The following is a 14,624-nucleotide window of genomic DNA, read 5'->3' as shown; positions in this document are numbered from 1 at the left end:
GGAAGGATGAATAAAAAATAAGATGGAGATATGTTTGAGGAAGGACTAAGCTCTGTGATCTGCAGTCTTGCAGAAAAAAAGTCCAATCTAAGCAGAAAGCTTGAAGGTTTTTCAGCTCTTACCCTGTGAGAGCGTAAAAGCACAAGGATACAGGTGCAAAAGCAATTATATCTTAAAAAGTGCAAAGAAAAGTTAGTACTATAACTTCCTCTACTCCAAGTGAAATTTAGAATTCAATATAAAATAACACTTCCTGTAAAAGTACTAATGGGAAACATGATATGCCGCTTTTCTTGGCTGATAGAGCAGAAAAGAAACTTCAGAGGACTTATTCTTGTTTTTTCTTAAAAGCTAAATTGGGAGAAGAAAGGGATAAATGTTGAATATATTGACTGAGATATCTTGTAACCTGTGAATACAGCTCAATGTATAGAACAATATGCCTATTTTTGCTTATCTCGCACAAAAAGTTTAATATTTGCTCTCTTATTTCCTTAATAAGGGTGAGTGTTACAGCTTTAAAAGTTTTTGAATGAAATCACGTATTGGGTCTTTGTATCCTGTGGCCATCAACTATCGGCCACTACTCATGTTGGGGTCTGACTACATTGTACTGATGCAATCGGACTATAGCACCAGGTGGGAGGATCGGTTTTCACTGGGAGAAAGAAGAATGAACTACTCTAATGCACCAGTACAGTGGAGTGCTGAGCACAACAAATAAGTAGCTGTCCTTTGAAGCTTTTTTCTTTCAGTGGTTAAACTCCCTGCTTAAATGCTTACGCTATACTTGTCAAGAAAGCCACTAGCTTTGAACAATTTTCTAATTTACAATACTTCTTCCTTCCCCCCCTGCCACCAAGACACTCAATTTCCAATACACTATTTTAGAAAGGACAATTTTAGCAATAAGGCATCTTTTATTATGGAGATACGTTATGCTGTTTAGAAAATCAACAAAACAAACATATTCTGGAACATTTTGTAGTGCTATTTTACTATTATCTGATGGTTTTTCATCAATTTTTTGTGACTGTTGACATTAACAATAACTGCTAAGCATATAATTTGTGGAAAGAAAAATAAATTATGCATGATTTTGTCAATTTGTATTAAATGCTAAGCAAAGCTTTATACAAGCATTCTCTTGCACAGATTTTTCAGTACCCTGACCCATGTTACAACAAAGACATTTCCGTGGTTACAGTACTGAGTGAATACTGGAAAACTGTAAATTGTTAACATTGATTTTATCTGTTTTCACATCTGAATTTGAAACATTACAAGTATAAAATATGTAGTTACAAAGTAAATATGTAATATTACGCCTCTTTTTCATACTATAACACTTAAATACCCAGCTTGCTAGTAAAATCAGAACTCTATTTACATCTTCATTTATTGAGATCTGTCTGTACAAACTGTATTAGAAGAATAGCTTTAATGGTATAAATTCATGCAACTAAACTAGGAAATGCACAAAAATAGAACTGACACTTGTGCTACCTTATCTCCTTTTTTTAAGTTAGGTGATTTTACAGTAGCTTTTCTGCCCCTGCAAGTTTTTGGAAGGGCTCCTTCTCTTTTCCTCAGAATCTAGAGTGGCAGCTGCAAGATAGTAAAGTCCCTTTCTGAATATTACTGTTGGTTGATTGCAAATGAGAAAAACACAACAAAAGGTGCATGTCCATCAGCCACATGATTCTGCCACACTGCAGAATCAACATTAAGCAATGCCCCTTTGTCCTGAAAGAGCAGAAAAAAATAATAGTGGGAAAGGTGACGATGCTCTAAAAATACCTCATCTAAAGAACTTGAAGAGGTGCTGCTGGCCTTCAGGGTTTTTTTTGTTTGTTTGATGTTCAAATACTTAATGCTTAAGTCTTATTTTAATGACCTGCTTAATACTAATATTATCTGAACTGCACAGCAAGTTCATGGACCAAAAGATAGGATCTGTTAGAATTGGAAAGGTATCAGAATAAAAAGTGGAAATGTTATAAGCCAGCAATTTTGATTTTGAGGGTCTGCAACAGCTCAGTGGTCTCTGGTTTCCTGTTGGGTTTGTGGGGTTTTTTTTAATTATACGACTGCAATGTGTGCTAGATTTTGCTGAATCTTTAAAAAAAAATACTGGTAAATATGCTGATTAATCACTGAATAGAAATTAGATAGGTCTTACTGTTTTTCTGTCTTCATGAAATATTCTGAACGGTCTGCAAGGGATTATGCCTCCCTCCGAAACGATTACCACTAAATTGGTAAAGAACAGGCTAACTGCAATCTGTTCAAGACATCGTTAGTTGCAAGGAGTAAATTAAAGCTTGAATCTATTGTAAGTGGAAAAGCCAATTTCAGTCCTCTGAGGAATCTATTAATTGTCTAATGAAAAAACACAGAGGTCGGGTTTTTTTTTTACTGGAGAGCTGCATGTCAATAATGCGACTATGCGTGGACTTCAATAGCACTTGAAGTCATCAGTAATTAGAGGCATAGACTCATCTACCATACTACAGTACTCCCAGGAACATTCAGAAAGAAAAATGTACCTACAAAGCATATTGCTCCCCCCGCCCCTTCTTTCTGCCAACAGCCTAGGAAAAGGCAATACTGCTATAATGATGTATAATGAGTTAATACTACTGTAATTATAACAGGACTTATTCGCAATAGATTACCACTAGTGACCATCAATAAAGAAGCATTAATTTGATCCCCATATCTGCCAAATCATTAGGAAAAACCTGAACAGCAGCTGGTGCTGCTTTGCCCTTTACACAGAAAGGGGAAGAGTAAGATGCAAAAGTCAAGTTGACTACCCCACGTAGGCACTACTAGCACAACCATGGCAACGCACAGGCGAAGTCAGGCGTTTGAACCATTAAGAATCACAACAGCTATGGCAGGAAAAAATGCCAAGGTCAAATCCTACTCAGATAGCTGATCTGTATACTGTTGATTTGACACAGTATATTTTCAGCTTTAAACTGCCGTGTGGTGTTTCTGAACATTTAGTCTGCTGCTTCGCTTCATTCAGTGATCACTGAAGTAAACCCTGAGCATCAGACACCAGAACTCTGCAATGACAGGAACCAAACAAATATCTGGTTATCTGTTAGACTGAATAAAAAGAACTGCTGTACAACTTCAGAGGTTCTTTTAGACTCTTATTTCCATCTGACATAGATCAGATTTTTTGTCTGTGGATTAGAAAACGCTGATGCTTTTCACGAGCAGAAACTGTCATTCTCCCAAGCTGTAAAAGATCACTCGCAACGCTCCAAAGTAAGAATTTTCTGTTAATATTTATTTTTAAATGCATAGCATAAACAATCCGAAGTGCCCTTACCAGTTTGAAAAAGGAAAAAAGATGCAGCTGATGAGTTCATGAGCACGTCAAGAAAACAGTAGGCCTTTACTGAAAAAACGTGCGGGTAATGCAGGTTGCCAACAGTGGTATGGCCAGCAGTGCTACTCCACAACTCACCGGGCAGAGGGCGCTTCTGCTGCCCTGTTCAGAAACTGACCTGAGCTGCGAGATACGCTCCCACAACAAGGCAGCTGGAAGCAGCTGGCAGGCGAGAGCGGAGGCAGAGAGCAGGAAGACAATCCTGGCTTGTGGACATGGGACTGGCGTCTTATAGTGTAGGATAGAAAGAGAGGTTAGATCCTAGTCTGAGGGTAGGAAGAAGAGGATGGAGGCATGGCACAGAATTAGCTGCCACAACCGTAGCAGCTGCTGACTGCACCGATGACTGCTGCCGTCATCACAAGAACTCAGGATAGCAGCAGCAAGAGTCCAGGAAATGTTTCTATATGTGTGTCAAACACATGCTGTGGTCAACAACAATGGAAGATGAAGAGTATAAGACAATGGCATCATTTGGAATTAATTCTAAATGAAAAAAATGAAAGCCTGTAATAATTAATGTAACAACACTATTTAGGATCTTAATGTAACAGTGTTGTAAAATAAATACAGCGAGTGAAAAGATTAACAGCACTGTATTAATTTTAATTTCACTGACAAGGACTTACTCTTTTATATGTCCTTTCCTAAATTAAAAACAAACAAACAAACAAAGAAATCTAAGCTTTTGAAATGTGTTCAAACAACTTCTTGAAGTTTCTCCATGTCTGTAAATAAATTTTGTTCTATTTATCTCCAAAGCCATTTTCATAAATTAACAACAAACATTTATTGAAGAGATCTTAAATTCATTAGGTATTTTTATTGCAACTTTTATAGTAAGCAAGACAAATATATACTCAGAAAAACTGGACCCAGTGTGTTTTCATATTTATACTTTTAATATATTCAGTATTCCTATAAATTCAGATATTTTCATTATGGAGTTTTATAAAAGTGTATCTGCTTGAAATCACTATGCAATTTTCCAAAACACCATACCATCTACTGCAAGAAATTTTCACTGGCTTTCTACCATTGTTTGTAACAGATTACTTCATGGTACGAAACTCCCTATCTGGAAGTACTTTGCATTTGACTAAAACCCTGTAAACTTCAAGTAGTTTTCCCCAGGCAACTCTGGCTCTTCCATACGTGTAAGTTTTCTGGCCTGCCTAAACTGTTTTGGTGACTGCAATACCCCAGCCTCTTCAAATTTTGTGTAATTTGTGGATTTATTATACAATCATAAAGCGGCAAGATTTATTATATTTAAGGTGGTGTTTTAAAGTAATTTATTTCATCAGTGAATTTTTAGTCCATGTGACCACTTATATTGAAGTCAGTTGCATTAATAAGCAAAACATTCAGTAGCTATGCATATACAGGTAACTCAGATTGTCACCGAATGTGCAATATTACATACACAAACTTGACAGACACTCAAATTATGCATTTTACAACACAGAATTAACAGGTTATTAAAGCCTGCATATGCTAGCTACAGTGCGTAAAGGGGATATCAGTCATACCATTTTGAATTTTAGCATTAAAAACACATTTATTCCATGGTGGGTTTTTGAATATGAAAATCCTATTTGCTCTTACAATAGTTTCTGCAAAAAGCCACACAACCCAGGTCCTGATAAACATTCATGCCTATAAATTATATCATTACTGGAAGAATTTTAATAGAATAGGCAGCAATTATTTTCAATACTACTTAAAACTTGTACCAAAAAATATACATTTTCCATAAAATCAAAAAATAAAATATCTGAAAGTGTTCTGTGATAAATCTAGAAAAAGAGGAGGAATCCAGTCTTAGAAGTTGAATTCTGCTCTCACATACACAATTCAAATTGAGACCAATGCATGATATTTGTACAGCTGACAAGAATTTGGCTTGGTCTGCAAGATTAAAATGCAAACATTATGAAAAGTGTGCAAACTTTTATTTGAGGAGTTTAACTTTGTCCTTTAAAATTTTAAATTTGGGATTTTTATTCACTTTCTTATTAAATATGACTAGAATATCCTCTTCTGATTTGTGATGTTCACCAGCTACTGCGTAATACTGAGCTATAACCTGCACAAAGACAGAGGAACGGTTTTGAGTTAGTAAAGATGATTCCACTTTAAGCAATACATTCATGTTACTGTATTAAAAGTGGCATGGAATCTATTATGCTATTATTCCTTTGCAGAATTAGCACTGAATTTCTTCTGTAGCCCAGTAAGCAACAAATAACGTCCTTCAGTCGACATTCTGTCAACTGATATTCTGTTAAGTAACATCAAACTTTTTTGCTTCTGTGGGGCAGGATTTTATGAACTTAAGCATTACAAAAAGAAATTCACAAGACTAAAGGATATTAAAAAAAAGGTGTTATACAGTACCTTTTTTCTTAGTTTTTTAATTGAAATTTCATTGTCTGGAGCCTGTTTCAGAACAGCTTTGATGGTTCCCTTCCAATTGAATTTACCTAGGAAATAATTAGGTGTACAACGTCATTAGTAAAATCAGGTATTTCCAGGTCTTCTTCTCTAGTAGGAATCAGCCTTCAATCTCCTAATTTTGGAAGCAGTGCAGCTACCACAACAGTTGTTATCTTACTGACCCTACCACAGCAGGATGTCTTAAGCATAAAGTCAGGTAGGCTGTTTCTAAAGATTCTAATAGGATAGACATGAAGAACCGACATACTACTTGAACAACTAGGGTCAGGATTGCTTCTACTTAACTTCTGTGCTTCAGCTATTAAGCAGCAACTCTTACGTAATACAGGAATAGTTGGGAAGATCCTGTCTCCTCACCCTTAGAGCACCGGTACTGAATTTCACACAGTACTCACTTCAGAGGTCATTGATAGTTTCCAAATGAACAATCGGTACGGTCAAGTACAGACATTCCCCAACAGTAAGAGTGTGTTGGACGATAGGCATAAGTAGGTTTATCTAAGCATAAACTGAGGCCAAACACAGCTCAAGTCCAATTTATGATTCACTGAGCAAAAATGGGGATGTAAGAGATATAAAGAGATGTAAAGAGACATAAGAGAGCTGTTACCCTTTTTCCTCAATGTTGGCTAACGTGCATGGCAGCAGGGAAGAGACCTGCTGTGGCAAAACAAACATGCCGAGTTCCTCACTGCCCAGTGAAAGCAAGCGTAGCCAAAGGTTGCCAGCACAGCAGAAGCAACAAATGAGAGAAGTAATTCAGCATCAGGTGTGAAGTGTAGCACAGGCTACTCACTCTGGAACAGATATGTATACTGAATATACATACGTGTATGTATACTGAGGCACAATTTATTTCGTGGCTTGTTGCAAAAGCACCGTCTTATATTCTGCGCTAGGTCTTTTGCAGAATAGTTTTGTAACCATCTAAACTCCCTCTTTAAGAATACCTTTATCTGTTCCCACATTTTCTTCGTTGCCATTGGTGTTTTCTGTTTCCATGTCTTCTGAAATATTTTCAGTTTTCATTCTCTTTGTTGTGATAGGAGGTTTCTCTAGAGATGGAATTGGATAAACATACAGAAAAAAATATAAAACTAGAAGAAAAGTTCTGATGTGACTTAAAGTTTCTGTTCTTGTAACAAGAGTTTATATTTGCTAAGAAGTTCAGATTTTATAAAAGGACTGTGCAACCAGTGTTAAAAAATAATCTGATTTGTATATGTAACTTACTACTTAAAAAATTCTACTAAAGTAGATTATTGAGCTTTAAGGCATTGAGAAAAAGCACCTTGAAAACAAACAAGAATATAAGGTGTAGGACGGATACCTTCTGCATGTTTATGTTTGCGTTTCTTTACATTTGTTTCCTCTTCTATTTCACTCTGATGGCCATTTCCATTTATTTCAAATTCATTCTCCAAGCTCTCCTTTCCTTTTTTGGACTTTTTACTCTTTTTTACTTCTGACTGGTTTTCTAATTTCAAGTCTTTTTTCTCCTTCTTTTTGTTCTTTTGTCTCTCTTCTTTTCGTTCTCTCTTATTCTTTTTCCTCTCAATTTTATCATCTGTAATTCCATTTTCTTCTGCTGTTGTTTTTCCCCCAGTTTCTGCAGACTGCCCCTCTTCCTTCTGTTGTGGTTTGTCTTGTTCTTTTTCACTTGAAATCTTTTGTTGAAAGACAGATAATCACAATTTTTACATGCCTTTTTTGACATCGCAATTTTTCTCTACTACATCATTCATGAAGAACGCTAATATCCTGAATTCAATTAAATTGCTTACACGTGGCGACACCAATTACCTGAGAAATAGCACTAAATAGTGTGGCTGATTCTTCTTTTAACTTAACAGCCTAAATGCTAATTATCTTAAAATACAGAAGAAATGTTATCTTACAACATATATAATTTCTATTTGAAAAAATTGTCTATGTATTTTTTTAACATATGTGCTAAATGTAGTTAAGTTAAGGGAGGGACAACTCTTTGCTTTATGCAGACAAAAATAACAGCATATTACAGCAAGATACAGAACCTATTCCCAAATATATGGCCCTTGAGTAATAATCTTAGCTTTGCCATCCAGTTCCCTGTCTTGGGGTATGTCTGGGACAACATACTATTGCATGATATCAACAAAGGCAGTGCTGGTTGTTTTAATGGTACTTTTCTCACCTTAACATATTTGGTTTTCTTTTAATGTTCCTGGGCTTATACTAATTTTCTTGTAGAAGAATTGACATATTAATGAACATTTTTGTATTTAAATTAAACTTTAATTTTAATAATTACAAGTGAAATACAATTACTGAAATGTTAATGTGGCTATTTAGAAAGAGCATACATGTTTATACAAGCAACTTAATACCAACGTGTTTTTGTAAAGAGCAATTTCAATTAAATTTTAATTCCACTTAAGAAATTCCTTTGAGTACATACACTTCAAAGCATGTATTAGGAAGAATATCTTGAGATGTTTTTTAAGAACTCTTAAAGGTGTGTTGAAACAATCTGAGCAAGAAAGTTGTGTTACATATTTTACTTTAATGCTATATTCTATAGAAAATTTAAATTGTTTACTTGTGTTTAAATAAAGTAATTGTTCAGATTCAAGATTTATTTTATTAAAAAAATCAGTTTAAATCAAGAGGGAACTGCTTATGACTTTAGTGAAGTTGTATTGACTCAGAAATGTTCCAGCAAGACAATGTACTTGCAATTCAGTGCCCAGAGTTTATGTTATGTTCATATCCTTAAAAAAAAAAAGTATTTCCTTCCTTCCTGGCTCTTATATTTGGATTCTTCAGAAAAACTACAAATAGATTTAACTGGAATCATCAAGTCAGGAACATGAAGCATGATCAACAAGGGATTAACATCAAAGCTATGCCTACACTCTTCCTCAAAAGAAGCTGGGGCGAGGGGAAAAGCAATCTTTAAATCCACAGAGAAGTAAGCTGCTGTAACAGCTTTCTAGTAGCAGTAATAGATGAACATGCTAAGCTAGTACTGAAATAGCAAAGAATTAGGCGCAGAGAAAAAAGGTCAGTGGGAGGAATTTGCACTACAAACTGGAAGATCTCATCTCTCTCCACTAATAAAACAGGTAAACTAGGTGCTGTTAATTTCCCACTCTAATACATATTAATTTGAGGCCAATAAAGTTCTGAAAAGAGGGGGTTTTTTATTCCTTCGTAGTGTGTGGTAAAAGATCGGAACCAAAGATAAAAGTAGTGTTTTTCCCTTTCCTTATGTACTAACAGCATAGAATAAAGTTAAATTAGCCTTCTGATTAGTACAGCGTGTCACTGTGTCCAAGTTTTTAATCACAACCTGCCCAGTATGCACAACTACTTCAGCAACAGTATGTTCCACAAACTAGCAATTTAGTCTAGGAATATTACATTATAACATAATCCATTGTAACAATGAGGGACAATATTTCTGCTAACATTTACAAAGGGAGTCTAAAAGGTTTTCCTTCCAGCGTTTTTGATTGCATTCCTATTGTATGATGTTGCACCTCTAACTTAACTTACATTTCTGGTTGCTTCAGAGAAAATATCCCACACCTGGTCTTGCAAAGTGCTGTCAGTAATTCTCAAACTGTTCTTCATCCAATTCTGTTCAGGACAAAAACAGCAATAATTGAAAAGGTGCATCTCTGATTTTTTTCTTGATGACCATGTATTTGGTTTTTGTTTTTATTTTTCATTTAAGAATCTAATCACTTTTTCTGATTAACATCTGGTTAGATGTTTATTCTCTACAAATCTCTTAAACCTCCATGCTAAATTGTTTCGCATAACGCCTGTGTACTGTTACAAGGCTATACCATGCCTCTCAACTGCCTCACCAACAGTAATCCAGAAGAGGTAAATATATAGAAAAGATTATCCTCAAGCTTTTGAATACAGCTGGTTATGTTAATGTCCTACCAAACCTTTTGACTGTTCCCTTAAAACATTAAGGATCTGATCTTATTTATTTATTTGTGTACCAAACAGATGGTCATGCTCCTAAATGGCTACCAGAGTTTATTGCAGAAAAGTAAAATTTAAGCAAATATCTCAATGCAAACATTTAAAAGTTGTTTGGGCTATTGCAGGAGTTCCTGCTGAAAATGAAAACAAAGCAGTAAATTTCTACTTATAATATGCTCACACTATCAGCGACAGATCAACTTTCAGGAATGTGGAATTTTAAGTAAAACCTAGTGTAAAGATTTTTGCATTGCAATGAAAATCCCAGGAAAACTGCGTTAGTAAATTGGAACAATGAACTGCAAAAACTTTTCATGTTCCACTGCAACGTATCTTACCAAAAAGAAAGAGGCTTCTTGACAATATCACTTTCCCTCTTTAGAACATTAATTTTGTAGAAAAGTATTCTAACCTTCAGCTCACTAGCAGCAATTTCACCGCAGCTCTATTAGGTTCTATTAGGTTGAGCGCTTTGGAAGCAATCATGATCTTCTCTCAGCCTCACAATCTGAGGCACAGAACAGAGGGGGGAAAAAAAAAATGGCCAGCTTGTCAGTAATTCTTTACTGACACCACATAAAACATTTGGAATTTGCTTTGGCTGTGATGCAAAATTTAGTGAAGCATTCAGTGTGGGAGATCCTGTCAGAATACTGAGCAACAAGAAAACTCTCAAAACAGTATCTTGCCTTTACCAGGAAAAAACAAAGCCACAGAAATGAGAATCCTTTCAGAGTATGTCTAAGAATTTGGACATTCAATAGAAATTGCAAATAGAAAAAAACAAAGGTATTAAAAAAAGAACAAGCCTACACATGGAGATTAATTGAATGGTGAGTCTGGCTTAATACCTAATTAAAATGGCACACACAGAGTCCTTTTAAGCAAGATGTATTTTACAAACATTGCCTATTTGAAACTCGGCTATCACACCGTCTATTTACCAATGCCCAAATAAGCAGTTTGTCCCACCTTTGTTAAAAGAGAGTGGCACTTGCTAAGAAAGTCTATTTTTAAGCTCACTGCATGGATTAGTACAAATCTCTATTAAAACATACCTGAAACTTTACTTTTTTTCTTGGAATGTTATCAAAGACACGCATCTGCTCCAGAATGTTCCGCACTTTAGGGCTTATGTTTGGCTTCTTCATTACTTCATGGATTTTCTGAATGAAGAAAAACAGAATTAAATCAGCAAAGCAGCATAATGATCAAATGAAACATGCAAGGTATGCAAGTTGGAAACACATTGGACAGAAATCACCCAGTAGCCACAGACTGTATAGCCTGCTCAAAAGAACTGTTCAATACGCATGGGAAAAACACTAACCTTTGGTATCATAGATCATAAGATGCATCAAAGTTATCTATATAAATATTTATACCTATATAGTAAGCAGAGGCAAGTAAGCAGAGGCGAACAGGACTGCTCACCAATGCTTTCTGATGTACAAGTTACAACCTGTAATAAAAACTTTTAAAAGTAAAGTAACTGTATCACATAGGGGATTCTTGCAGCAAGAAAAAGACCTGCATTAAGAAAAGCAATTGTCAACTGACTGGTTTTTGCAAACTTCTGGAGTTAATTGTGAAAAATCAGACTAACTTTGAGACCGCAGTTTGACACACATTTCTTTTAGCCGCGGTGCCAGCTTCAGCAACTATTAATCCCCAGAAGAGAGCTCAGGCATATTCCTAGCCAGCACAAAAGAACAGAGGAGGTTAGGCCAGGGCCTTGTGGCAGTTACTTCAACAGCACTGCTGCTTCTGGGGGAAAAAAGGCCCTGAGCTTCCTATTATTTAAAGATGTAGCCACTGGACACTGGAGAGCCTTCCTGTACTTCTGAAAATCTGTTTACTGAAAGGTTTTGTGGCTGCATTAAGACTACCAGAGAAGGACGCTCTGTAATAATCCCTCACCTTTCTGTGTAGAACTTACTATTGAGGAAGGCTAACAATTTTCATAAGCAACAGCATTCACATCATACTGCCTTTGAACAATGTTTAATCTGAACAATGGCACTAGTCTGTTGACTTCAATGGTATTATTCATATGCCTTGAGTATGCATGTAACTTAGTAATTTGTTAGATTGTATTCTATACGAGATAGAAATCAACAAATCCATGGATAAAGGCGATCTAACTAATTATATGTAATGGGGCTTTAAAAACATGTTTGAGAGTTCCTTCCTAAAACCTTCAAAGGAAACTAACAGCCATAAGAGGGTAGGTTCTTGCGTAGGATAAATAGCTACCTGAAGGGTAGGACAGAAAGGGTAGGAGACATTTCTTGTGATCCATGCTGCACCCTCTGCTGTTCAACATTATTTACAAAATACCTGAGAAGAGGGCAGGAAAACTTCCTGATGATATGAAGCTATTCAGGATGAGAACTGTGAAGAATTCCAGAAAGATCTTAAGAGAATGAGTGAGTAGATAATAAAAAGGTGCATTAAATTCAACGCAAATGCATGTAAAGCAGCATGCATAGGAAAAGCAATCCTAACTTCACTCTAAAATGGCAGGCTTTAAGTTGATCGCTGGAGCTTAGACACAAGATCTTGGGGTTAAAATAGTCAATTCCATGAAAATGCCAGCAAAATGATCAGCAGCAGTCAAAAAGAAAAGTAGATCAACTGACAAAAATCAGTAAGAAAGGAATAAAGGACACAGAAAACATCATTATGATGCAGAGTAAATCTATGGTTCATCCTTATCTTGAACAGCGTATATAGTTCTTGTAACCTCACTTCACAAGGATACAGTAGAACTGGGAAGACTTCAGAGGACCAAAGATAGAATTTACATATGAAGAACAACTGAGCAGGATAGGACTTTTCAGCCTGGAACAGAGACGATGAGATGGGGACGGATGGTTGACAGAGGCCTAAAAAAGCGTATGTGGCACGAAGAGGGCGGACAATGATCAATGCCTCTTTGTATGCAAGAACTAGGGAACATCAAATCAAACTAGTAGGAGACAGATTCAAAACAAACAAAAGGTGTGTTCCTTACCAGGATAAGCAATAGACCTACCAAGGAATTGCCAAAAGCAAGCCGTGGATATCGGGAAAAAGACATCTCTGGTTTGATCCAGTATAGCCTCTCTTGTATCTTTAATGATTGTTATAAACAATAGTTATTTATCATATCTGTATATAGTACAAACCTTACCTGAATCCACTCCTGTTGTTTAGCATCTCCTTTATTAGCTTTGGCTTCAAAATCTTTTCCACCGTATTTCTGGTCTTCACTTACACACTTCACATGTTCCTTATAATCGTCACCCCTGAACATAGGAGATTTTTAACTCTAGTTCACTGAAGTGTTTCAGTCCTTGGAACTATGCAAGACTTATGTAATCAATAAACTGAAGTAATAGATGATAGCATCTAACATTTAAACCTTAATACTGTCAATGCTTATATGAGTAACATTTGATGTGCTTAAAGTACATGCTTATAAGACTGCTGATATTTCTGTCATGCTACAGCCTTCAGTGAAAATTTCTGATCTGCAAAATCAGATCTGAGTCTTCAGTATACTGCTGCTTTTATTAATGACTCTATAGCTTACACACATTTGTACACGTAATATGTGCACAGCTATTAACGCATATCTGTGTTTTACTACTCACATTGACACATTTTAAAATTAGAAAAGCAGGTGAAAAATGCTTGCAAAAACCCGATTCCTAAATATAGGTATACTAATGTGGTAGTGTAGTTCTGACCAATGTGTAAGTGCCCCCAAAAAGGGATGAATAACATAGATCTTACTCTTTTGTCAGTGAAGTATTGAGAAATACAATCGTTATTTGAGAACAATGTTATTTTCTTAGGCAAATTCATATATTTATATTTCAAAAGCAGATAGCACTTTCTTCTGAGTTCTGAGAAGTGACAACCAAATTCAGAATTTTTGATGTTACTGCCAATCTCACTCTCTCTGCAGTAGCAGAATAACTAACAGTTGATGATCAGAAGCTGAAAGCACTGTCACTTATAACTGTAAAAGAAGAAATTGCAACTCTGTATACTGCGTGGTATAAGTCTGTGTATAAGTCGTCCTTGCCGTTCAAACTTGGATGATTAGGCTTGAAATTACATAAAACACGTATAATCTTTAAATACAAATATGAATTATTCAGAAATTGCCAAATTTAATTCTAATACACCATAGGAAAATCTTGTTTCCCAAAAAAAGGCTGTTTCCCATCCTTTACCTACCAGAAATCCTTGCCACAATCCATGCAAGAAAGGCACTGGCAGTTTCTGCAGATGTTCACATGTTTTTCAACTTGTGCTTTCTTCACTGATTCTCCACATGCGCTGCATGTGAAAACTACCATGTTGGTGGGTGGTCAGTAGCTTCTATGAAATGGGTACAATCTTTTTCCTCCCCACACAACCACAGCCCTAGAAATACAAGGAGGAGATCTTACATTTACAGCTTGAAAGAAACACTTGGATGGCCGAAAAAAAATCCAACGGTGCATCCACCAACAGAAAATCTAAGCAGTTTGATTTTGCATGTGCGAAAGTTCAGAAGGAAAAAATCATTTGCCCGAGCACAAGGGAAACCAGCAACCCTGAAACTAGTAACCCCCCCCTTCGCCCCCACCCCATGCCGATACACTTCGCAGACAGCGGTTCACGCTTCCCCTCCGCGACCCCCCCACCCTTCCGTCCCGCTCCCCGCATCGGACCCGCCTCCACCGGCTGCAGGCGCCACTGTGCAGGAGCCACCTGAGGGGGAACCCAGCCACAC

The 14,624-nt window shown here is 36.4% G+C and overlaps 1 protein-coding gene across 4 annotated transcripts; it reads right to left on the bottom strand.

Annotated features, from left to right (window-relative positions):
- Positions 1-3,148: 3,148 nt before the first annotated feature.
- LYAR (Ly1 antibody reactive) lies at positions 3,149-14,293 on the bottom strand. Of its 4 annotated transcripts, none has more exons than XM_009273763.2 (8): positions 14,084-14,293; positions 13,029-13,143; positions 10,912-11,019; positions 9,410-9,493; positions 7,200-7,536; positions 6,820-6,924; positions 5,810-5,895; positions 3,165-3,637 (listed from the first exon to the last, which is right to left on the bottom strand). In XM_009273763.2, exons 1-8 carry the CDS (start codon positions 14,203-14,205, stop codon positions 3,416-3,418), a joined length of 1,179 nt encoding a protein of 392 aa, XP_009272038.1. In that variant the 5' UTR covers positions 14,206-14,293; the 3' UTR covers positions 3,165-3,415. The 4 variants fall into 4 exon arrangements, with proteins under 4 accessions (XP_009272043.1, XP_009272038.1, XP_009272042.1 ...); XM_009273767.2 differs by lacking the exon at positions 3,165-3,637 and adding an exon at positions 3,649-3,895 and having other exon boundaries at positions 14,084-14,292; XM_009273765.1 differs by lacking the exon at positions 3,165-3,637 and adding an exon at positions 4,216-5,498 and having other exon boundaries at positions 14,084-14,292.
- Positions 14,294-14,624: the final 331 nt, after the last annotated feature.

This window comes from Aptenodytes forsteri, unplaced genomic scaffold (assembly GCF_000699145.1).
Source record: "Aptenodytes forsteri isolate BGI_AS27 unplaced genomic scaffold, ASM69914v1 Scaffold111, whole genome shotgun sequence".
Classification (NCBI taxonomy): Eukaryota; Metazoa; Chordata; class Aves; order Sphenisciformes; family Spheniscidae; genus Aptenodytes; species Aptenodytes forsteri.
This window is presented reverse-complemented; position numbering and strand designations above follow the sequence as displayed.

Excerpts from the sequence above, each read along its gene's own strand:
- LYAR (XM_009273763.2), bottom strand. The coding sequence starts at position 14,205 with ATGGTAGTTTTCACATGCAGCGCATGTGGAGAATCAGTGAAGAAAGCA. Across the intron at positions 9,494-10,911 it reads GAAAAAAAGTAAAGTTTCAG|AATTGGATGAAGAACAGTTT; the intron begins GTATGTTTTAAT and ends TGTCCTGAACAG. Across the intron at positions 6,925-7,199 it reads CAAACATAAACATGCAGAAG|AGAAACCTCCTATCACAACA; the intron begins GTATCCGTCCTA and ends TTCCATCTCTAG.